The sequence below is a fragment of the Narcine bancroftii genome, chromosome 5, assembly GCF_036971445.1.
Source record: "Narcine bancroftii isolate sNarBan1 chromosome 5, sNarBan1.hap1, whole genome shotgun sequence".
NCBI lineage: Eukaryota > Metazoa > Chordata > Chondrichthyes > Torpediniformes > Narcinidae > Narcine > Narcine bancroftii.
In genome coordinates, this window is record NC_091473.1 from 143,913,047 (window position 1) to 143,938,158 (window position 25,112).

Here is a 25,112-nt window from a genome sequence, read left to right on the forward strand (position 1 = left end):
TCTTGTGTGTCGGAGGAGCAGGGTAGAGCAGAGTGGTTAACTTTGACACAGACCTACTCAAATCAACAAAAAAATGCTGGAGGAACTCAGCAGGCCAGAGATTCCATGGAGAGAACTGGTCAGGCAGTGTTTCAGGTCAGGAGCTTGATAAAGTGTGATTTCTCATGTTTAACATGAGATCTTTTATGCCCACCTAAAAGTGAAGATCCTTGGTTTAACGTTGCACTGAGGGCGACAGGTGCTGCACAATTGTAAGTTTGTGGTTATTTTGTCACTTCAGTTAATCTCAGTGTCTTTATTTCATTCTTCACTTTGTGTTCCTGTGGTCACTGCCTCTCTCTAACTCCTCCCACCTGTCCCCCTGCAGGTATGGAATTGTTTGAAGAGGCACTCCAGCGATGGGAGCAGGCCCTCAGCTTCCGCAATAGCCAGGCAGAGGACGAGGAGAACTGCGCTGCCGTCAAACTGGGGGCAGGTGATGCAATTGCAGAAGAGATGGTGGAGGTGAGACATAGTTATGCAGGAAGCCACACACAACACTAACTACAGACCAAGACCAAGGGAGCCAGGCTGCGTGGAGATGGTGTCTGTCACCATCGCGCTATGTTGCAGAGATCCTTACAACCAGGGGTAAAGCATGGTTAGCACCACGCTGTTACAGCACCAGCGATCAGGACCGTGGTTCGATTCCCGTGCTGTCTGTAAGGAGTTTGTACGTTCTCCCCGTGTCTGCATTGTTTTTCTCTGGGTATTCCGGTTTATTCCCACCCTTCAAAATGTACAGGGGGTTGTAGGTCATTTGGGTGTAATTGGACGGCACGGGCTTATAGGCCTGTTACCGTGCTCTGTTTCTAAATTTAAAAAAATTTTTTGAAGTGAAGTGGCTCCCATGATGTGACCTCACCTGAAGAATGAATTTAATATAGATATACTGCATGGTAACTGGCCCTTCTGGCCCACATGCCCATGCTACCCAAATACCCCAATTAACCGACAACCCCTGTGCGTTTTGAGGGGGAAATCATTTACAATCAAAGTGACCAAGAGACAGGAGCAGAAATAGGCTATTCGGCCCATTGACTCTTCCCCGCCATTTAATCATGAGCTAATCCATTTTCCCACTCATCTCCACTGTCCGGCCTTCTCCCCATAACCTTCAATGCCCTGGCTAATTAAGAACCTCTGCCTCAAATACACCCAATGACTTGACATCAAGAACAGATTCTAGAGATTTACCACTCCTTTGGTGAAGAAATTCCATCTCTGTTCTTGGTGAATGCCCTTCAACCTTGAAGTTGTGCCCTCTAGTCTCCCTCATGGCAAACAACCTATATCTACTCTGTCCACGCCTTTCAATATTTAAAATGTTTCAATGAGATACCCCCTTATTCTCCTAAATATAGACCAAAAGCTATCAAACGTTACTCATTTGATAAACCCTATTATTACTGGAATCATCCTTGTGAACCTCCTCTGAACCCTCTCCAATGTCAGCACATCCTTAAACAAGGAGCCCAAAACTGCTCACAATGTGAGGTCTCACCATATAAAGCCTCAACATCAAATCCCTGCACTTCTATTCCTCTTGAAATGAACGGCAGCATTGCATTTGCTTTCTTCACCACTGACTCACCCTGCAAGTTCACTTTTAGGCCATCGTGTCCTTTTGAAAATGGGTATTTTCAATTTTCTCCCTATTTTTAAAAATAGTCTGCCCGTTTATTTTTCTGCCAAACTGCATGACTGTGCACTTTCCAACATTGTATTTCATTTTGCCACTTCCCTGCCCATTCTCCAAATCTTTCTGCAGCCTCCCTGTTTCCTCATCACGACCTGCTCTTCCACCTACCTTCATATCCTCCGCAAATTTGGCCAAAAGTTCATTCATTCCATAATCCAAATCATTAATATGCAACATAAAAAGATGCCTCAACCCTGACCTCTGTGGAACATCACAAGCATCTGGCAGCCATCCAGAATATGTTCCCTGCATTCCAAGTCTCTGCCTCTTGCCAATTGGCCAATGCTCTACCCATGTTTCCTGTTGTACCATGTATCCTCAGCATCTTCTCAAAGGCTTTCTGAAAATTCAAATACACAACATCCACTACACGTGCAGCCTGCTTGTCCCTTCTTCAAAGAATTCCAACAGGCTTGTCAAGCAAGAGTTTCCCTGAAGGAAGCCATGCCGGCTTTGGCCTTTCTTGTCATGTGCCTCTGAGCACTTGGTGACCTCATCATTGACAAATCGACTCGACCACCTTCCCAGCGACTGGTGTCAGGCTGACAGGTCCATAATTTCCTTTCTGCTGCCTCCCTCCCTTCTTGAATAGTGGGGTGACATGTGATTTTTCCAGTCCTGAGGGATCATGCCAGAATCTCTGGATTCCTGAAAGATCGTTACCAATGCCTCCACAATATCTACTGCTACTTCTTTTAGAACCTGACGGGGTGGGGGGGGGGGGGCAATCCATCTGGTCCGGGAGATTTATCCACCCTTAGACCATTCAGCTTTCTGAGCACATTCTCCTTTGTAGTAGTAACTGTGCTCAGTTTCCTTCCCTGATACCCTTCGCCATCTGGCACACTGCTGGTGTCTTCCACAATGAGGATTGATGCAAAATATTCATTTAGTTCCTCTACCATCTCCTTATAATTTTCTAGTGGTTCCATGTCGACTCTCATCTTCTTTACTCTTTATAAACTTAAAGAACCTTTTTGTATCCTCTTTTTGATATCATTTGCTGGCCATTCATTACTTCCATCTTTTCCCTCATGGGTTTTTTAGAAATTTCCCCATCTTCCATCTTCCCACTCGTTTTTGCTTCCTTGTGCACCCTCTCTTTGGCTTTTACATTGGCTTTGACTTCGCTTGTCATCCCACCTTAAGCAATCCCTTACCAATCACAGAGCACCGATGGCATAGGGACTACTTAAAGTGGGTTGCAAGTGGAAAGAAAAAGACTGAGAACCATTGGGTTATCATAATTCTCTTGACCAGATTCAAAGTGTTCCATTAAGCACCCTTCTATCACCTGTCCCGTCTCATTCTCTGATAGGAGATCCACTATTGAATGCTCTCCAGCTGGGACCTCTATATATTCATTTACGTAACTTTCCTGAACACCTTTGACAAACTTTAACCCATCCATCCCTTTTACAGAACAGGTGCCCCAGTCAATATGAGGAAAGTTGATATCACCTCCTATCACGAGCTTTGTTTCTTGCAAATATCACTAAATACTTTTAAATTAAAAAAATATTTACAGCACAGTAGACGATGATTCCGGCCATTGAAACCAATTAATCTATCCACCCCGTAGGTTCCAGGTCATGGGGAGAACGTACAAACTCCTCATAGACAGCACCAGATTCGAACCTGGGTGGCTGGCGCTGTAATAGTACTGCATTAGCCGATGTGCTATAACAGTGTCTTCTATAATTGCTCCTCTAATATCCCATTAATGTGGAGATGGCTTCATCAACTGGCTGGAATTGACCAGAAGGGTGTAAAAATACAAAGCTGGAGAAGCTCAGCAAGTCAAGCAGTGTCCTTTTTGTGTAGAAAAAAGAAAAGTACATATCCAACATTTTGGGGTAGATAGCCTGAAATGTTGGTTGTCTTTGATATATAAAGGACACTGTTTGACCTGCAGAGTTTCTCCAGCATTGAGCTTTTACTTCAACCATGGTGTCTGCAAATTCTCATGTCTTACTTCTGACCAGTAGGGTGTCCTGTTATTTCATCTGTGATAAAGAAGAAATATTTTCCCTGCACAAATCAGCACGGTTAGTGTAGCGGTTAGCACAACCCTACTGTCGCACCAGCGACTCGAGTACGAATCCGGTGCTGTCTGTAGGGAGTCTATGCTCTCCCCGTGACCTGTGTGGGTTTCCTCTGGGCGCTCTGGTTTCCTCCCACCCTCCAAAGCGTACACGGTTGGTAGGTTAATTGGGTGGCATGGGTTTCTTATCGTTAAATTAAAATTAAAACAAAATTAGAACTCCACTGCTTGAGGAGTGCCTCTCTGTGGGCCTCTGTGCTTGAGCATTGGTTCTCATGCCGGCTAGGGCACTGCTGAAGCTGACCTCGTGTCCTCCCGGGAGAGCAGTCAGGCCCTGGTGTGACATCTCACCCGCCTGCATCCTGCTCTTGTTCAGGCCACCACCTAAATGGAGTTCGTGCATTCAGGTCTTTTAGGCCCAAAACATTCCGCCATTGGTTCAGTGGGCACACTCGAGAAGGTCTTGCGATCTGATGGGTGAAGCAGAGGTCTTGCTTCTCACAGGATATCATTAGCATGGAATTCATACACAAGTTGGAATCGTTGCTTCAGAGAGCTTACCGATTGCAGGAGGAGTTCCAGGCCACTCTGGGAGCATCTGACCCAGCGTCTCTTCCCAACAACTTTGGTGAGTCTGATCTCCATCACTACCTGTTATGAAACCTATACTTAATGTTGGGCATCTCCGGCACCACCATCCTCCCCCCTCAACTTCCTTAGTTTAATTACATCAGGAAATTTGCAGCCTGCATCCTAACATGCTTGTTGGGTCATGCTCATCCATTGGCATTGAGCTTGCTTATCTGCAATGGGTCTTTAATCTCTCGGAGATCCCAAAACATGACTAAACAAAAGTAAAGTAGAGGTGAGGGTGGTGAATCGTTAGAATTCTTTCAGCAGAAATCTGTGGAGGTTGAGGTAAAGTCAAGATTGTTATGGGTTGGTAGGTCATTGACCACCGTAAATTGCCCCTAGTGTGTCAGTGGAATGAAACTGTTGGATTGGTGCTGATGGGGGGGGGGGTTTGACGGTCAGCAAGGGCTTGGAGGTGTGTCTCTGTTCTGTATCTCTTTTGGACTGTGACTTTGAGATCTGATCAGCTATCACACAGTGGCAGAGGGACCCATGCAGGCTGCAGGTGACTGGCGGTTGAGCGACCTGGAGGCTGGCTTGTAGGAACCAGGTATCGGGGCAGGGATTCAAGAGGGCAAGTGGGGCAGCTGAAGGCTTCCTGATTGAGGCAGAGATTTGGATCTGGAGCTCGAGTGGCTGATATATTGAACAGGAATCTCTGCGGGTGCAGAGACTGTGAAAGCGCTGGAGGCGAATCCACGGACACTCAGTGACTCTGAAGGGACTCTCTTTGGCTTCTCCATCTCTCGTAGTGTAAGGGACGCCGGGCAACAGTAATGGTGACTCTTATCAGGCAGAAGGCAATTTCATGTAATATGACATGAAGATAAAGGAATCTTGAATCTTCTTGGATCCTTCCTATAAGGCCATAGGTCATGGGAGCCCATGCTTCCATTGCTGTCACACCCATGGATGCCATCAGCTTCCCTGCCAATCTGAGGGAATCCTGTGTTGTTGGAAGTGTCTTCTTTTGATCGAGATGCTGGTTTAGACATGAAAGACTGCACAGGCCAATGTTGAAGACATGAGGATCCTCAGTTCCCCAGATCAATATTCCTCCCTCAACTTACCACACTAGAAGCTAAATCAGTGGTTCTCAACCTTTTTCTTTCCACTCACATACCACTTTACGTAATCCCTATGCCAAAGGTGCTCTGTGATTAGTAAGGGATTGCTTAAGGTGGGATGTGGGTGGAAAGAAAAAGTTTGAAAACCACTCTTTTAATCGTACCTCATTGACTCGTTATGTGCCCGGTTACCTTAAGCAATCCCTTACTAATCCAGAGCACTGATGGCATAGGGAATACTTAAAGTGGGTTGAGTGGAAAGAAAAAGGTGGAGAACCATTGAGTTAAATCATCAATTTTGCAGATGATACAACGATGAGTTGGATTACAGAGAGGAGATTGAAAGCTTCATAAAATGGTGCAAGAACAGCAACCCACGTCTAAAGGGTAATAATCTTTGGATTATTACTGGTGCCACGAGCTAGCTAGAAATAACAGGATAGTTAGAATGAATATGTGGCTTGTAGGAGGGAACGTTTCAGATTCTTGGGGCATTGGAATTGTTTCTGAGGCAGATGGGACCAGTACAAACAGGATGGTCTACATCTGGGCAGGTTTAATCCTTCCTCATTACTCAATACCCAGTCTAGAATGTCTTGTTCCCTCGTCGGTTCCTCAACATGCTAGTTTAGAAAACAATCCCGCATACATTCTAAGAAATTCTCTTCCTCCTTACCCTTACCAATTTGGTTCACCCAATCTACATGTAGATTAAAGTCACCCATTATAACTGGTGTCCCTTTGTTGCACACATCTGATGGGGAAGGTTTAAACTAATGTGGCAGGGGGATGGGAGCAAGTGCAGAGAGACACAGGGTGTAATTTGAGGGTGGAAGCAAAAGATAGCAAGGTGAAAAGCAAAAGTGGCCAGCAGATAAACCCGGGGCAATCATCAAAAAGGGCCACTTTTCAACATAATGGTAAAAGAGTGTGGCAAAAGCAAGCCTGAAGGCTTTGTGTCTCAATGCAAAGAGCATTCGTAATAAAGTGGATGAACTGAATGTGGATATTAGCTATTAATGACTATGATATTGTCGGGATCACAGAGACATGGCTTCAGGGGGACTGGGAGGCTGGGAGCTCAACATCCAGGGATATTCGGTATTCCAGAGGGATGACAGAAAGGAAAAGGAGGTAGGGTAGCGTTGTTGGTTAGAGAGGAGGTAAACGGAATAGAAAGCAAGGACATTAGCTTGGAGGATGTGGAATCAAAATGGGTAGAGCTGCGAAACACTAAGGGGCAGAAGACATTGCGTACAGGCCATCTAATGGTAGCAGTGAGGTTAGGGAGGCATTAAACAGGAAATCAGTAATGTGTGCAACAAAGGGACACCAGTTATAATGGGTGACTTTAATCTACATGTAGATTGGGTGAACCAAATTGGTAAGGGTAATGAGAAAGAGGATTTCTTAGAATGTATGCGGGATTGTTTTCTACACCAGCATGTTGAGGAACCGACGAGGGAATAAGCCATTCTCGATTGGGTATTGAGTAATGGGGAAGGGTTCATTAACAATCTTGTTGTGAGAAACCCCTTGGGCAAGAGTGACCACAATATGGTGGAATTCTTCATTAAGATGGAGAGTGACAGAATTAATTCAAATACAAAGGTTCTGAACTTAATGGATATGAGATGTGAATTAGCTAAGATAGATTGGCAAATGATACTTAAAGGACTAACGGTGGAAATGCAATGGCAATCATTTAAAGATAGCTTGGATGAAATACAGCAATTGTACATCCCAGTTTGGAAAAATAATAAATCAAGGAAGTACATCCGTGGCTAACAAGGGAGATCAGGGAGAGGATCAAATCCATAGAAGCAGCATATAAACTAGCCAGAAAAAACAGTATTCCTGAGGACTGCGAGAAATTCAGAGTTCAACAGGGGAGGGCAAAAGGATTAATTAGGAAAGGTAAAAGTGATTATGAGAGAAAGCTGGAAGGGAACATAAAAAATTACCGTAAAAGCTTTTATAGATATGTAAAGAGAAAGCGATTAGTTAAGATAAATTTGGGTCCATTACAGTCAGAAGCAGGTGAATTGATCATGGGGAACAAGGACATGGCAAACCAATTCAATAACTACTGTAGCTCTGTCTTCACTAAGGAAAACATAAGTAATCTTCAGGAAATGGTAGGTGACTGAGGATCAAATGTGAGGGAAGGACTGAAGGAAATAAATGCAAGTGGAGAGATTGTGTTAGGTAAATTGAAGGGATTAAAGGAGGATAAATCCCCAGGGCCAGATGTTCTGCATCCCAGAGTGCTTAAGGAAGTAGCCCAAGAAATAATGGATGCATTGGTGAGAATTTTTCAAAACTCTTTAGATTCTAGATTAGATTGGAGGATGGCAAACATAACCCCACTTTTTAAGAAGGGAGGGAGAGAGAAAACGGGAAATGGTTAGCCTGACATCGGTAGTAGGGAAAATGCTAGAGTCAGTTATTAAAGATGTGATTGCAGCACATTTGGAAAGCACTGATATCAGCGGACAGAGTTAGCATGAAGGGAAAATCATGTCTGACGAATCTTAGAGTTTTTTGAGGATGTAACTAGTAGAGTGAGTAAGGGAGAACCAGTGGATGTGGGATATTTGGACTTTCAGAAGGCTTCGATAAGGTCTCACACAGGAGATTAGTGTACAAGCTTAAAGCACATGTATAGGAGGTATGGTATTGAGGTGGATAGAGAATTGGTTGACAGACATGAAGCAAAGAGTAGGAATAAATGGGTTCTTTTCAGAATGGCAGGCAGTGACTAGTGGGATACCGCAAGGCTCAGTGCTGGGACCACAGTTATTTACAATATATATCAATAACTTTGATGAGGGAATAGAAAGCAGCTTCTCCAAATTTGGAGGTGACACTAAGCTGGGGGGCAGGGTTAGCTGTGTAGAGGATGCTAAGAGAATGCAGGGTGACTTGGACAAGTTAGGTGAGTGGGCCAAGGCTTGGCAGATGCAATATAATGTGGATAAATGTGAGGTTATCCACTTTGGAGGCAAGAACAGGAGAGAAGATTATTACCTAAATGGTGCCTGATTAGGAAAAGGAGAGGCAACGAGACCTGGATGTTGCTGTGCACCAGTCGTTTAAAGTGGGCATTCAGGTAGAGGTACAATGGTACAATGGCATTCGTAGCAAAAGGATTCAAGTACAGAGAGGTTCTATTCCAGCTGTACAGGGCCTTGGTGAGACCACACCTGGAGAATTGTGTGCAGTTTTGGTCTTCTTATCTGAGGAAAGACATCTTCGCTATGACGGGAGTGCGAGAATGTTCACTAGATTGATATCAGGAATGGGAAGAGTTGCATTTGTTAAAAGGCTGGATCGACTAGGTTTATACTCACTGGAGTTTAGAAGATTGAGGGGGATCTTATAGAAACGTATAAAATTCTTAAGGGGTTAGGCTAGATGGAGGAAGGTTGTTCCTGATGTTGGGGAAAACCAGAACTGGGATCACAGTTTAAGGAAAAGAGGGAAGACTTCTAGGACTGAGATGAGAAAAAAAAGTTCTCTCAGAGAGTGGTGAATCTGTGGAATTCTTTGCCACAGGAAGTAGCTGAAGCCAGTTCCTTATCCATATTTAAAAGGGAGTTGGGTTTGGCCCTCTTGGCTAAGGGGATCAGGGGGTATGGGGAGAAGGCAGGTATTGGGTACTGAGTAGATGATCAAAATAAATGGGGATGTAGGCTTAAATGGCCCAATGGCCTACTCCTGCACCTATTTTCTGTGTTTCTATGTTTCAACGTGGACAAGATTAAGGATATAATTGTGGACTTTGAGAGGATGGTCGCCCATTCTCCACTGCACATCAATGGTTCTGATGCAGAGAGAGTGGAGAGCACCAAATTTCTTGCTGTGCATATAAGGTCAAGCTATCCTGGACCCACAGCGCCACCTCATTACTCAGAAAGGCACAGCAGCACCTTCTTGCTAAGGAGGCTGAAGAGGGCAAGGCTACCGGCCCCCATCTTGATAATCTTTTACAGGGAGAGTGTCCTGTCTGGCTGTATCATTGAGTGATACAGTAGCTGCAAAGCAACAGACCAGAAGTCTCGATAAAGGATCAGTAAAAGAGCCAAGAGAATCACTGGGATCTCCCTTTCCTCTATCACTGACATTTAACTTTAGACATACACCATGGTGTAGCCACTGAAAACGCAGTGGTGGCTGATAAACACAAAATAATGACACACACAGTTGCAGGAAAATCAGAACTCGTTTACTCGAGTCACGTGCTTCTTCTTTTAAAACACTGAACCTTGTGCCACGTCGTAACGTTATGATGTCCCGTGCCGGTTCGCTAGACTTTTGGGAGTTGTAGTTTATTTATACCACTGCTACAGAACCCCCCCCACCGAGAACCAGCACTATCTCCTAGAAGTTTTTTGGGAGGTTGACCCCTGTGTCGGACTGCTGGCTGTTGAATAGGGTCAGTTTTGTCAACATGGGCAGGTTTGAGCCTGTCAATTGTGAATGACAGGCTGCCCGGCAACGTCCAAGATGCAGGTTGACCTTGTTCATCTTGTCACCCTGTATGGTCCCTCGAATGGCACCTGCAAGGGCTGTTCATGTGTTCCTCTACGTACAAACACTTATTCACAGTCCTTCAGTTCGTGTGGTATGAGAAACCTGTTTTCCATGTGATGATGGTGGTACAGGGGATAATTTGTCTACGGTATCCTGTAGTCTGCTCAGCAGCTCTTTGGGGGGGGTCTTCATCTTTACTGGATCCGTGTGGAACAAATTCCCCTGGGACCACCAAATGCGTGCCATATACAAGCTCCGCAGATGAAGTGTGAAGATCCTCTTTTGGAGTTGTCCTAATGCCGAGCAACACCCATGGTGAATCATCTGCCCAGTTGGGACTGTCACAACGGGCCATTAAGGCTGATGTAAGGTGATGATGGAATCGTTCAACCATCCCATTGGTGCTTGTATACTGAAGCCTAGAGCCAAGCAGCCGAGATAAAGCCACCCATAACGAAGATGTAAATTGTGGTCCTCTGTCAGAAATGGTGTGCGCTGGTAGGCCAAAGCGAGCTACTCAGTGATTAAGGAATGCTCATGTACAAGAGTCTGTAGAAGCATCTGCCACGGGGACTGCCTCAGGCCATCTCGTAAACCTATCGATCAGTGTGAAGAGATAGCAACAGCCTTGCTAAACTGGAATTGGTCCAACAAAGTCCACATGGACATGGTGGAAGTGGCGAGATATCAGTGGGAAGGGTTGTAGCGGAGCTTTCATATGCTGATGGATTTTGACTTTTTGACAAGCTGCACAAGATCTGGCCATTTGCGTGATGTGATGTCTTTCTTTAGACTGTGCCAAACAAATAGGACTGAAATCAGATGAACAGTTGATCTGATAGATGGATGAGAAAGACCATGGACGAAATCAAAAATGCGACGTCTCCACGAAGCTGGAACCACTGCCCGTGGGCGTCCTGTTAACACCTCGCAAAAGAGCAGCTGCTGTCAGCATCAATTTGCACTTCCTTCCATTGCAGGTTGGTTATAGAGGTGTGATGCGACTCCATCTCACTGTCTTGTGCTTGGGCAACAGCGAGGACCATGTAGTTAATACTGTGGTCCATAACTGATACCTCGAGTGCAACTGAGCAGGAAAGTGCATCAGCTACTACATTGTCTTTTCCAAAAATGTGCATTATTCTGGTAGAGAATTCCGACATGAAGGACAACTGCCTCTGTTGTCGAGCTGACCAGGGCTCTGACACCTTCGCAAGCACACAAAGGTTAAGGGTTTATGGTCTGTGAATGTGGTGAAATATCTGCCTTCCAAAAAGAAAAGGAAGTGATGGATGGACAAATATATGGCTAGGAGCTCTTTATCAAAGGTGCCGTGTTTCTTCTCGGCCTCATGGAGATGGCGGCTAAAGAATGCCAATGGCTTCTATTGTCCATGGACGTACTGTTGCAGAGCGCCCCCTCTGGCCACATCAGATGTTTAGGACTGAGCTAATTGTCCCTTTGCTGTAACAGCAATGCACTAACTGCTGTGTGGAGTGTTGTGTTAATAGGGCTCAAGGAGTTATAGAAGAAAGAGCCTTTCTGTCCAGCACACAGTATCTTTAACCCACTGCCATCAAGAAGGTACAGGAGCAATCAGATAGTAATAAACTTGAACTCAAAAATGGGGCAGATCCTGCCAACCTGAAATGGGAGCAGATAACCTTGAAGGTGCTGGTGGGCACAAGCAAAGAAATTGAGGCAACTTTCCAGGTCAGTGATCTTCCACCGAATGATGTGGGCACCACTGCTTTTGGGGGTGTTGTGTTGCATGCATTCGTTGCACAAGAATATCATCTGGCTACCCCAGCTCTGAACTTGGCCTGCCAGTCAGTTAGAACACAGTCGATTTATCTGTCCTGATTCCTTCATCTTCAAGTTCAAGCTCATACAACCCTGAGATTCTGTTTCCTGTGGGCCAGGTAGAATTTCTACTTGTAGGGAGTGTAAACTGTCCTCAAGAAAAAGATACATGTACAAAAGAGAGAAATGGAAAAAAAAACTTCACAGTTTGTACATTCTCCCTGTGTCTGTGTGGGTTTCCTCCGGGTGCTCCAGTTTCCTCCCACCCTTCAAAACATACGGGGGTTGTAAGTTAATTGGGGTTTTTGGACGGTACAGGCTCGTGGGCCAGAAAGGCCTGTTGCTGAGTGGTGCATCTAAATTTTAAAGTGATTACTGTTTATTTTAGGGCAGCGTGATTAGCGCGGCACTTACAGCACCAGTGACCTAGGTTCGAATCCAGCGCTGTCTGTAAGAAGTTGGTATGTTCTCCTCGTGTCTGCATGGGTTTCTCTGGGTGTTCCTGTCTCCTTCCACCCTTCAAAAATATACAGGGGGGGGGTGGTGGTTGTAAGTTTATTGGGCAGTCTGGGCTTGTGAGTCACAAGGGCCTGTAACCGTCCTGTTGGTCTAAATTCACAAAAAAGAACATTCTGTGCAAATGCAGAAAACAATAAATATTCAGTGATAAATAATGTACACATGTAAAAGTCCTTAAATGAGTCTCTGATTGAGTGCGTTGTTGAGGGGCCTGATGGTGGAGAGGTAGCCACTGTTCCTGAACCTGGTGGTACAAGTCTTGTAGCAGTAGCAAGGACAGGGCATGTCCTTGATGGTTGCTGTTGCCCTCTGTTAGTAGCATTCCACATAGATTTTGTGATGTCCATGACCTTTTACAGGGCTTTCTGCTCCGAGGTATTGGTACCCCTTTACTAGGCTGTGATGCAGCTGGTCAGCTGCCAGGTGTGCCAGGTCTCTGGTCCAGCAGGTTATGTGCAGGTGATAATCGGGAAGAGTTTTCTCGAGACCGGCCTGGTGAAAGTCAGCAACTATGATTTTTAGTGCAATAGGACGGGCCATTTCTTGTTTACTGATCACTTGAAGTGTGTCAGGGTGGACTGTCTTGTTTATTGATGATTTGTACTGCATCGGGATGGGCTGTGTCTTGCTTATTGATGGTTTGTAGTGCATGACAGTGGAATGTGTCTTGTTTACTGATGATTTATAGTGCATCGGATGGACTGTGTCTTGTTTACTGTTTTTGTGTTTACCCTCAACGCTTGACCCAACTGGGCAGGATATTTAGAATTTTCTGTCGGGTCCCGAGCTCTGTAATTTTAGCAGTGGCTAGACTTGGAAAGGATTCCCCTGGCATTCTGAGAATGGTTTTGTAAGGATGCAATATATTTTATTTGGAGATGAACAAGAAGATCTGCAGATACTGGGGTCCATTGAAGTTCACAAATTTGGAGAAACTCAGCACGTCATGCATTGCCCATGGGAAGTGACATTTCAGGCCTGAGCCCTTTGTTAGAAGTGTTGAAAATCAGGAAGATGTCTGAATAAAAAGATAGGGGGGGTGGGGGTGTGAGGAGCCAAGTCTAATGGGTAAGAGGGAACAGGTTGGACAAGTGGTGGTGGTTCAGGGATTGATGCTGGGACCATTTATGTCAATAATCTGGATGATAATGTGGTAAATTGGATCAGCAAGTTTGCAGGTAATGCTAAGATTGGAGCCGTTGTGGACAGTGAAAAAAGTTTTCAAAGCTTGCGGAGGGATCTGGACCAGCTGGAAATATGGGCCGAAAAATAGATGGAGTTTAATGCAGACAATTGTGAGGTGTTGCATTTTGGAAGGACAAACCAAGAAAGGAAATACACAGTAAATGGTCAGGCACTGAGGAGAGCGGTAGAACAGAAGGATCTGGGAATACAGATACAGGATTCCCTGAAAGTGGCGTCATAGGTGGACAAGGTTCTGAAGAAAGCTTTTGGCACTTTGGCCTTCATGAATCAAAGTATTGAGTTACAGGAGTTGGGATGTTGTGTTAAAGTTGGTCCGAATCAGAATTTATTGTCATGAACAAGTTATGAAATTTGTTGCTTTGCAGCCGCGTCACAGAGCAAACATACATATTATTACCATCTTACAACATTACCTCAAATTTAAAAAATAGTCGTGCACAAAAAAATAAGGCAGTCTCTTTGGTTTAATGACTATTGGCCAAATTTGAAGTATTGTGAGCAGTTTTGGTCACCTAACTACAGGAAAGATAGAAAGAATGCAGAGAAGATTTACTAAGACGTTGCCTGGACTTCAGAAACTGAGTTACAAGGAAAGGTTAATCAGGTTAGGACTTTATTCCCTGGAGTGTAGAAGAATGAGCGGAGATTTGACAGAGGTATTTAAAATTATGAGGGGGGTAGACAGAGTAAATGTTGATAGGCTTTTTCCACTGAGGGTAGGTGAGATACAAACCAGAGGACATGGGTTAAGAGTGAAATGGGAAAAGTTTAGGGGGAACTTCTTCACACACACAGTGGTGGGGGTGTGAAATGAGCTGCCAGCTGAAGTGGTGAATGTGGGCTCAATTTTAAAATTTAAGAGGAATTTGGACAGGTACATGGATGGGAGAGGTATGGAGGGCTATGGACTGGCTGCATGTCAGTGGGACTAGGCAAAAAGGAATGGTTCGGCACAGACTAGAAGGGCCGAAGAGGCCTTTTTATGTGCTGTAATGTTTCATGGTTCTTGGTGGATACAGTTGGGAGGGGAGAAGAGGAATGAGCTGTGAAATGATAGAGGGAGGGGACAGAGAGATAAAAAGGGCAGATCTCCAATAGGAGAAGTGAAGGGGGTGAGGAGCTGGAGGTAGGGAGACACAAGAGTAGGCCAACTCTGGTCTGGTTGGACACTGTTGAAATGGAAGGCAAATTGTTGTTGCTCAATTGGCCTGTTTGGCAGTGCATGAGGACATGGACAGACTTGTCGGTGTGGGAAAGGGGTTTGGAGTTGAAATGGTTGGCCACTAGGAGGTCCTTGTTGCAGCAGGCAGAATGAAGGTGCTCAACGAAATGACCTCCCAGCCTGCGCCCAGTCTCCCCAACGTAGAGGGGGCCACATTGCGAGAAAACCACTACAAATTCACAAGTCACTGTGGAGAGGGTGTAAGGGCAAATGTGGCACATCTTGCCATCACTGGGATAGGTGCCTGGGGGAGTGGGGAGGGGTGGGGGGGGAGATTGGTGAGAAGTAATTAATGAATGAGGGAGTTGTGGAGGAATTGGTCCTCACAGAAAGATGGGAGGGTAGTGGGATGGGAATCGGATGGAGTATTGAAATGGGTGGCTACTGGGAGATCCGCGCTATTGTGGCGGAAAGAGCCAAGGTGGTTAACAAAGTGATCTCCCAGTTTGCATTCAGCCTCTCCGATGTAGAGGAGACAACAGCAGAAGCACCAGATGCAGTAGATGACCCTGCCAGATTCACAAGTGAAATGTTGCTTCACTTGGAAGGACTGTTTGGGGCCCCTGAATGGTGGTGAGGGAGGAGGATTGGGCATCTCCTGCGACCACAGGGGTTTATCCCAAGGGAACGATCGGTGGGTAGGGAGGAGTGGACAAGGGAGTCCCTGCAGAAGGCAGAGAGGGGAATATGTGTCTAGTGGTGGGATCACATTGTAGGTGTGGAAATGGTAGAGGATGTGTTGGATGCGGAGACTGGTGGAGTGGAAGGTGAGGACAAGGGGAATCCAGTCCTTGTTTTGCGTGGGGGGGGAGGGGGGTCCAGGATAGATGTATGGCTAATGGAGGACATGAGGGTGAAGGCTGAGTTCATGGAGGTAGAGGGAAAGCCACATTTGAAGGAGGAGGACATCCATAATAATCTGACGCGGAAGTCCTCCTCCTGGGTGCAGATGTGATGGAGATAGAGGAATTGAGAGAAAGGAATGGAATCCTTACAGGGGACAGGATGGGAAGAGGGGCAGAAGAGGCAGCTGTGGGATTTGGTGGGTTTATAGAAGATGTCCGTCGAGAGTCTGTCTCCTGAGGTGGAAACAGGGAGATCGAGGAAAGGGAGAGTGTTGCTAGGGATGGACCAAGATGGATACTAGCCCACCAGAGGGCAGCAATGATCCCATCTGAGCACTGGATGTGGTGAACCAGAGATGCAGCCTTATTTAGGTGCCTGTAATGTGCCTTGTATTCTTCCCCGTCACCTGCTGTTGGAGCACAGCTGATGAGCTGAAGGTTACATTTCCCATGTGCTCTGAGATTGAATCATCATTTGTTACTTCCAGTTTCCACCTCATCCGGTTTATTTTTCCTTCTTGTAAAATAAATTCCAGATTCTGGAGAAATAAGAATTGCAGTGTTTTTGGAGTCTTTCGTGACCAATGTAGTGGTAACTAACTTGATCCCACAAGTAGAGCAATAATGTCGTGGCTGAGGGATAAATAATGGCACTGGGAGAGTCATGGAGCCATACAGCATGGAACAGGGCCATCGGCCCAACTTTCCATGCCGACCATTGGCATTCAGGACTAGTCCCATTTGCTTGCATCTGGTCCACACCCTTCGAAGCCCTCCCTATCCATAAATGTCCTTTGAACGTAGTTCCTGTTTTACTCTGACTTACTTGGGCTGAGACTAGATTCTGCTCGAATCCCGAACCAGTTCTCCTATTCTCACTCAGCCTCTACCTCTCGGCTGTAAAGGTGCACGAAAGATTCACAGGAATTTGGGGATTGGTGGGCTTGAAGTGCTGTATAAACTGGGACTCTTGTTCTTAGAGCTGAGGTTCTCAACATCCACTCACATCCCACTTTAAGTAATCCCTATGCAATGGGTGCTCTGTGATTAGTAAGGGATTGATTAAGGTGGGATATGAGTGGGAAGGGAAGGTTGAGAATCACTACTCTAGACCCGATAGTTACTGAAATATTTTGCTTGAGAAAAATTGTCATTGGCCTGTTTCCTTTGGAGTTCTGAAACCGTGCACTTAACAAGTCAATTAGGGGCAATTAAGACAGTGGTTTTCAAACTTTTTTTTCCCACCCACATACCACCTTAAGCAATCCCTTACTAATCACATGTGAGTAGAAAGAAAAAGGTAGAGAACCACTGCCTTAGAGATTCAGTGACTGAGATATTATCTTGTAGACATCTGCAAAATCATGAAGGAGATTGATAAGGTAAATAGTCTTGGCCAGAAAGTCTAAAACTAAAGGGCGTGGGTTTAAGGTGAGAGGAGAAAGATTTAAAAGGGACGAGAGGACATCTTCTTCACATGGATACGGAATGAGCTGGCAGATGAAGTGGTGAAATTGAATACTGTTGCAACTTGCAAAGACACTAGATGGGTACATGTTGGGGAAAGTTCATGGAGTTTCACAACACAGAAAGAGGCCCAATATGTCCATTCTGATCAAACTTGTCCCATTTGCCTCTAAAGCTTTCCTACCCATGTACAGTAAAAAAAAACAACCTGGTATCCAGCACCTATTAGGATTGGTAGATGTTGGATAAATGAATTTGCTGGTTGCTTGAGATTGTGTGCCAGTTTTAAACTTTCATAATTTTTACCAATCTATTTTCTGCGGTTTTTTTGCCAGTTGCTTGAGGCTGATTGTTGCTTGAATTCAGGGGTTTTACTGTACTTGTCTAAATGCCCTTTGAATGTCACAAGTGCCCCTGCCTCTTACCACTTCCTCTGGCAGCTCGTTCCATGAACCCACCAACCTCCATGTGAAAAAGATGCCCCTTGGATCGTTTTTAGATCCCTTCCCACTTTACCTTCAACCTGTGTCCTCTATTTTAGATCCTCTAACCCTGGGGGAATTAAAAAGGCTATGACTATCTAAAGTCTGTTTTGGAAAGGCTCAGAGAGATATGGGCCAAATGTAGTCAAATAGACCAGCTTGTGTAGGCATCTTGGGCAGCAGTGCTGAGTTGGACCTGTTCTTTGCTGTATGACTATATCACTGTGTTTCTCTTCCTCGCTCTTGCCTCTGTCCTCCGTGTCACACTCGAAGGCTAACTTACAGGTTGAGTCGATGATCGGGACAAATGCAATGTTAGGATTCATTTCGATAGGGCGAGAATGTAAAATCAAAGATGAGATATAACTGATCCTTCAGTCTCAATTACGGTCGTAAGACGGGGAGTACCTGCTGTGGTAATTGGGTAGCTTAGTAAGGGATGGAAAACGAATCCATTTTTCTCTGCACGACAATGCTCATAGAATTTGTCTGATTCAGTCAGTTTTTCCTGTTGTTGTATTCCATTCTTAATAAAGTTAGATGTCATTTTTTAAAGTTGTGTCCCTTGAAAAATCCTTCTTATCCTGACATATCATGTGTTTAAAATGTAATGTTTCTAAGTTACTTGTCAGAATGCCTTGAAAATAACAGGGACTTTGGTGTTGACAATACATAGTAAAGATTTCACCAATCCTTTTGAATTTGGAGTTGTTCAAGTGAACCGGTATGGACTTGAAGGGCCGACATGGCCTGTTTCCGTGCTGTAAACGGTTATATGGTTATGGTTAATGCTGAGGGTTTATACAGTGTTGGTCAGATTACACCCAACTACAGGAAAGATATCAAGATAGAAAGAGTGCAGAGAAGATTCACTAGGGTGGCATGGTTAGCAAAGCAGATAGCGGAATGTCAGGGATCGAATCCCACGCTGTCATAAGGAGTTTGTATGTTCTCCCTGTGTTTGCATGGGCTTTCCCCGGTAGCTCCACTTTCCTCCCACCACTTGAATTGGTCTGAGGGTGCAGGTTAATTGGGTGTAAATCCAGCAGCCTAAACTCGTGGGCCAAAGTGGCCTGTTACTGTGCTGTGCGTATGTCTAAATTTAGGATGTTGCCCTGACTTCAGGAACTGAGTTACAGTTAGGACTTTAATCCCGAGAGCTTGAAAGAATGAAGGGAGATTTGATAGAGGTATTTAAAATTGTGAGGGGGATAGATAAAGGTAGATGGGCTTTTTCCACTGAGGGTAGGTGGGATTCAAACCAGAGGGTTAAGACTGAAGGGGGAAAAATTTAGGGGATCATGAGGTAGAACTTCTTCACACAGAGAGAGTGGTGGGGGTGTGGAACAAGCTGTCATGTGGGGTCAATTTCATAATTTAAGAAGAATTTGGACAGGTACTTTGATGGGAGAGGTATGGAGGGCTATGGTCTGGATGGAGGTGAGACGGACTTGGCAAAAAAAAATGGTTTGGCACAGACTAGAAGGGTCAAAGGGGCCTGTAACTGTGCTGTAATGCTTTGTGGTTCACATTTGGAGTATTGAGAGCAGTTTTGGGCCCCATTTGTAAGGAAGGATGTTCTGAGGTTGAAGAGGGTCGAGAGGAGGTTTACAAGAATGATCCCAGGGTTGAGAGGGTTATCACGTGAGGAGTGGTTGATGGCTTTGGGCCTTTACTCGCTGGAGTGTAGAAGAATGAGGGAGGACATTAATGAAATATTCTGAATATTAATAGGGCTGAATAGAGTGGACATGGAGATGTTTCCAAGGGTGGACCAGAGGGCACAGCCTCAGAACAGAGAGGAGAAATTTCTTCAGCCATAGGGTGATAAATCTGTGGGATTGTTGCCACAAACCACTGTGGAGCTCAAGTCATTGAGTAGATTTAAAGTGGATGTTGATAGGTTCTTGATGAGTAAGGGTGTCAAAGATTATGGAGAGAAGGCAGCAAAATGGGTTTGAAAGGAAGAATACATCAGCCATGATTTGAATGTCAGACCAGAATCATTGCAGCAAATGGCCTAATTCTGCTCCTATCTCTCATAGAGTCTTATTTATGGAATAAATGGGGAAATAACTAACATTGATTTATTCCAGATTTTATTTCAAGGAAAGGGTCAGTTCAGGATTTGAACTTGGACACAAGAACTACAGACGCTGGAATGGTGACTCAGCAGGTCAGATGGTATCCATGGAGAGACTGCATCTGTGGGAGTTACAAAAGGGAGAGTGAAAAGAATGCCAGCCTCAGAAATTAATTTGATAATGACGACATATAATGGTGATTAAATTGGAGGAGTAGCATCTAGAGTCCCGGACCATTGATCAAATCCCTAGCAAACAATGAGAAGCAGGTGTCTCGGGATGGTTGCTCCAACCCCAAATCATTTCTCTCCCTGGATCTCAACATAATCCTGCTGGAGGAACTCAACAGGGTCAAGTCGCACCAGTGGAAGAAAAAGAATGGTTGGCATCTGGAGATGAAAGTCTCGAGGAAGAGCTTCGGTTCAAAACGTCGACCTTTGTTTTTCCTCCCACCGATGCTGCTCGACCTGCTGAGATCTTCCGCAGAGTGTGATTAGCCTCAGGTTCCCGTGTCTGCCCTCCCCTGGTGTGTCCTCTCCACGGAACCTGCTCGATCTGCTGAGTCCCGCTCAAGGTCCCAGCATCTGTAGTTCTTGTATTTCCAAATCCAGACCCAACTCTTGAAACAAAATAAAATCTGAAATTAATCAATGAAATTTCATTTTAATTTAATTTATTTTATCATTTAATTTACGGCAGGCAGAAATTGAATGGTATCATGCACGTTACATTTTGATTTAAAAAAAAATTTAGACATACAGCCCTTCCACCCACGAGCCCGATTGACCAACAATCCCTATAAATTTTTGAAGGGTGGGAGGATACAGGAGCGCCCAGATGAAACTCGTGCAGACATGAGTAGAACGTATAAACTCCTCACAGACAGCTCTGGATTCAAACCCGGGTCACTGGCGCTGTAATAGCATTGTGCTAACCACTTCACTAACCTTTTTGTATTGTTTATTTGCCTTATTATGTGACACTAAAATGAATCTTCAGATACAGCACAGTAACAGGTCCTTCCAGCCCACAAGCCCATACTGCCCAATTCACCCAGTTAACCGCCAATCCCTGTACATTTATAGAACGTGGGAGGAAACTGGAGCACCCAGAGGAAACCCACGCAGACATGGGGTGAACGTACAAACTCTTTACAGACAGCCCAGATTCGAACCCGGGCCGCTGGCGCTGATAACGTTGTGCTAATCATTACCTGAACTTTAACCCTGTCTGGCCAGTGTGAAACTCTGGCCATCCTTTGGAGCAGAGTGGATAATACAGCCCAGCATTCCCAGCAGCAGGCCACATCTGCCAATAAAATGAGGTTGGTGTGTATTGGTGATGTTATTGGAGTGTAATAAACCTGGAGCTTAAAAAAAGCTTTGGACAGGACAGAAAGGAACGACTATTAGATGCAAGAAGTTTCCTGATGTAGAAGAGCCTGGGGAAAGAATAAAGCTCTTTTTTCAATCTTTTTATTAATTTTCCACAAAAAAAAGAAAATGCGAAAAAGTAATAAACATTGTACTTGAATACAACAATCAAGTACTTGCAAATTAATTCAACATTTCCATATATTGACATTTACATTGAGTAAGGAAATAGAGTTAATACCTAAACCAAAAAAAATCATCTAACTCCGATTTAAAAAAAAAAAACCCAAACTACCAAAAACAATTGGTTGATCCATTCTGAGAGTAATTTCAAAGAAAGTAAAGGAGATTCCTCCTAATTAAAGCACTTGGGGGGGAAAAACCCAAACTGGAAGCAGTTCAATTGTGTTTATTAGTTTGACTCATGAAAATATTGAATAAATGGTCGGCAGGTTTTTTTTACAAAGTTAAAGGCGGAATCAAATGTCGGACTTCTAAGTTTTTCTAAATCTAAGCATGACATAACGGAGGAAAGCCATTGAAGTAAAGTCGGCAGATTGCAATCTTTCCATTTGAATCATCGAGCTCTCCTTGCCATTAATGTTCAGAAGGGCTACTATCCTTTCGGCTGAAGCAGGTGCAAAGCCCAGTCCCAATACTGTGGTCCAAAAAATAGCTGTGAGTAAGTTTGACTGTAAATCTGGGTCCTACACTTCAACTAAAGTTTCAAAACACCTTGCCAAAAATCATCTAACTCTGTACAGGACCAAAACGTTGGGAGTCAAAGTGTCCTCTTCGGGTTGACACCTACCACAAATAGGACTTGTATTAGGAAAAATACGGGCCAATCTGTCCTTAGACATATGAGCCCTGTGCACTACCTTGAACTGAATCGGAGAGTGACGAGCACAAATTGAAGTATTGACAAGATGAAAAATTCTTTCCCATGAATCATCAGAAAGTAGCTGCTCAAATTCCAGTTTCCAAGTACCTTTAGTTTAATCATTGGATATAGAACGTAAGTAAGCTGTTAAAAATATCAGCGATCACTCCTTTTCGGGGGATGGATTTGATTGAAGAGAATCAAGCAAATTAGTTGAAAAGGCAAATGGAAAATTCGGCAGAAAAGAGTGTGGAAAAACTCATTTGAAAATATCTAAGAAGATGGAACTTCTTGGCTAATTGATCAAATGACATGAAACAATTTCCTTCAAACATCTCAAGAGAGGTTATTATTCCTTTATCTTCCCATAGGGCAAAAGCTTGGTCAGATGATGTCTTTAAAAAAAATTGGAATAAATTTTACTGGACAGAACAAAATTATGTAAATTAAAAAACTTTAAAAATTGAAACCAAATCCTTAATGTATGTGTGAGTATTGGATTAAAATCTTGTTTATATACTTTATATAATGCAAAGGGGAGGGGAGTACCTAATAGAGAAGTTAAAGAGTATCTTCTAACCGAATTCTTCTCCAATTCAACCCATAAAGGCCAATCACGCATCTCAGGATATTAAGTCCAAAACGTAATGTTAGTTAATTGTCCAGTTTTAAAGCCTGAAATTTGTTAATGCCATACACCATCTTTTTTTTTGTTTTCTGTAGTAATGGCTTAGCCTATCTGGGACTTTTATTATTCCCATATATAAGATGATATTTTAGAATCTAATATGTCAAAGAATACTTTAGGGACAAAAGTTGGGATAGCTTGAAATGTATATAAGAACTTTGGTAAGATTATCATTTTAGTTGCATGAATTCGACCTATTAATGTCAACGTCAGTGGTGACCATTTCAATAACATTTGTTTAGCATAATCAAGTAAAGGGAGATAATTATATTTGTATAAATCCTGAAAGTGTTTTGTAATTTTTATATCGAGATATGCAAATTCATTTTGAACAACTAAAGGTAATTGAGCATATAAATGTAAATTATAACAAATAGGAAAAAGTTCACTTTTATTTAAGTTCAATTTATAATCCTGAAAAAAATACCAAATTCAGTAAGCAAAGATAATATAGAAAGGGATCGGTTCTTTTTACAATCGGAGATGTATAACAACAAATCCTTGGCATATAATGAGACTTAGGTACTCTCTCCGCCTGGGGAAAGAATGAACCAGCAATGGAAGACGGTGGAATGAATCTGCCAGATGTTCCGAGTGTGGGAGAAGCTATAATAAAAGGAAAATATTACTCCTTGAAAAAAGGCTTCAGTAAATTCTAGCACTGACATCAGAAAGAATCAAAAGGTTAGAACGAACATAGAACATTACTGCACAGTACAGGCTCTTTGGCCAGTGATGTGCTGACCTATTTATAACGACTGTTCTGAGCCCAGGGGATCCCAAAACCCAACATCATTAGAAATTCACCAAGACAAATTGTTATTAAAACAAAAGTTACTTTTAATTTTCTTTAAACATAAAAACAGGATCAAATTTTAACTTATTACTATTAACATAACCTGACAACCCCTTCCTAATTCTTAGTGCACGTGTATATGTTCAGGAATGTTCTTTGATTCACAGTCCAATCTCACTTCTCATTCCTCCAAGTTCACTGGATGCAGGTGTAGAGCTCGTCGAAAGAACCAAAGACTTGTTGATCCAAACTAAGGCTTTTATTAGCAAAAGACCGGAGCTCTTCACAGGTGGCCGACCAGTCCGGAATGATCCGACCTGGCTAGGGACACAACCCTTTAAGGCCCAGACAATAGGTGTGGCTTAGCTCTCAGCCAATCGCTGTAAGCACAGTCTAGATACAGTAACTATATACACTATGTACATTGGTGATAGATCTGTACTATAACATTCACCCCTTCTTGGAGAACTGACCCTGGGAAAAAAAAACAAAAACGAGGGAGAGAATGAAAGGAAGGGGTAGGTCAAGGACTGTAGCGGTCAGGGGGTCTGACCATCCGCGTGACCGCCGTGGTGCCGGGATTGGGGTCGCTGGAGTGGTGTCACCAGTGGGCTCGTCGGGTGTGACTGCTCCGTCGCTCAATTCCCCAGTCGTGTTGTCGGCAGGGTGGCCCGGGTCATTGGGGTGCTGTTGGTCCTTCTGTTGCGGCACGGGGCCTGGAGAATAAAGAGTTGGGGAAGGTTGGGTTGGGGGGTTTGCTAGGTCTACCGCGTCCTGAGCTAGGTCCCGCACCGAAACAGTGTCCTCCCGCCCGTCTGGGAACTCAACGTAGGCGTAATGTGGGTTCGCGTGGAGTAGAGTCACTCGGTCGACCAAGGGGTCGTTCTTTGAGTGCCGGATGTGGCGTCGCAAAAGGACGGGGCCAGGGACGGTGAGCCATGCCGGTACAGTGGTTCCTGATTCGGATTTCCTCGGGAAAAGGAACATCCTTTCGTAGGGGGTGGTATTTGTTGCAGTACATAGGAGGGAGCGGATGGAGTGTAAGGCACTAGTGAGAACCTCCTGCCAGTGAGAGGTGGGGAGACCTTTAGACCGGAGAGCTAGTGTAACTGCTCTCCATATGGTGGCATTCTCCCTCTCGACCTGGCCGTTACCGCGTGGGTTATAGCTCGTGGTCTTGCTTGAAGCAATACCACACTCCAGAAGGTACTGTCGCAGCTCTGCACTCATGAATGAGGACCCCCTATCACTGTGGATGGAATTGGGGTACCCAAAGATGGTGAAAATACTGTGAAGGGCCTGTATCACTGAGGTGGCAGTGGTGTCTGGGCAGGCCACAGCGAATGGGAAGCGGGAGTACTCGTCGATGGCTGTAAGGATGTAGGTATTACGGTTGGTCGACGGTAGGGGCCCCTTAAAGTCTACGCTAAGACGCTCGAAGGGGCAGGTGGCTTTGATAACGTGGGAGTTATCCGGACGGAAGAAGTAGGGCTTGCATTCAGCGCACACCGCACAGGCTCGGGTCATGGAGCAGATCTCCTCGACTGTGTAGGGTAAGTTGCGCCCCTTGACAAAGTGAGCAAACCTAGTGACCCCTGAATGACAGAGCGCCTCATGGAGTTTCCGTAGTCTGTCCATCTGTATGCTGGCGCACGTCCCCCTGGAGAGCGCGTCAGGCGGGTCGTTGAGCTTACCAGGCCGGTACAGGATGTCATAGTTAAAG

At 44.5% G+C, this 25,112-nt stretch overlaps 1 protein-coding gene across 1 annotated transcript in view; it reads left to right on the forward strand.

Annotated features, from left to right (window-relative positions):
• miga1 (mitoguardin 1) overlaps nucleotides 1-25,112 on the forward strand; it is a 149,317-nt gene that overhangs the window by 25,719 nt on the left and 98,486 nt on the right. Inside the window, exons 9-10 of the mRNA XM_069942388.1 lie at nucleotides 368-504; nucleotides 4,290-4,413. Of these exons, the coding sequence (XP_069798489.1) occupies nucleotides 368-504; nucleotides 4,290-4,413 (261 nt within the window). The remainder of the gene's footprint in view (nucleotides 1-367; nucleotides 505-4,289; nucleotides 4,414-25,112) is intronic.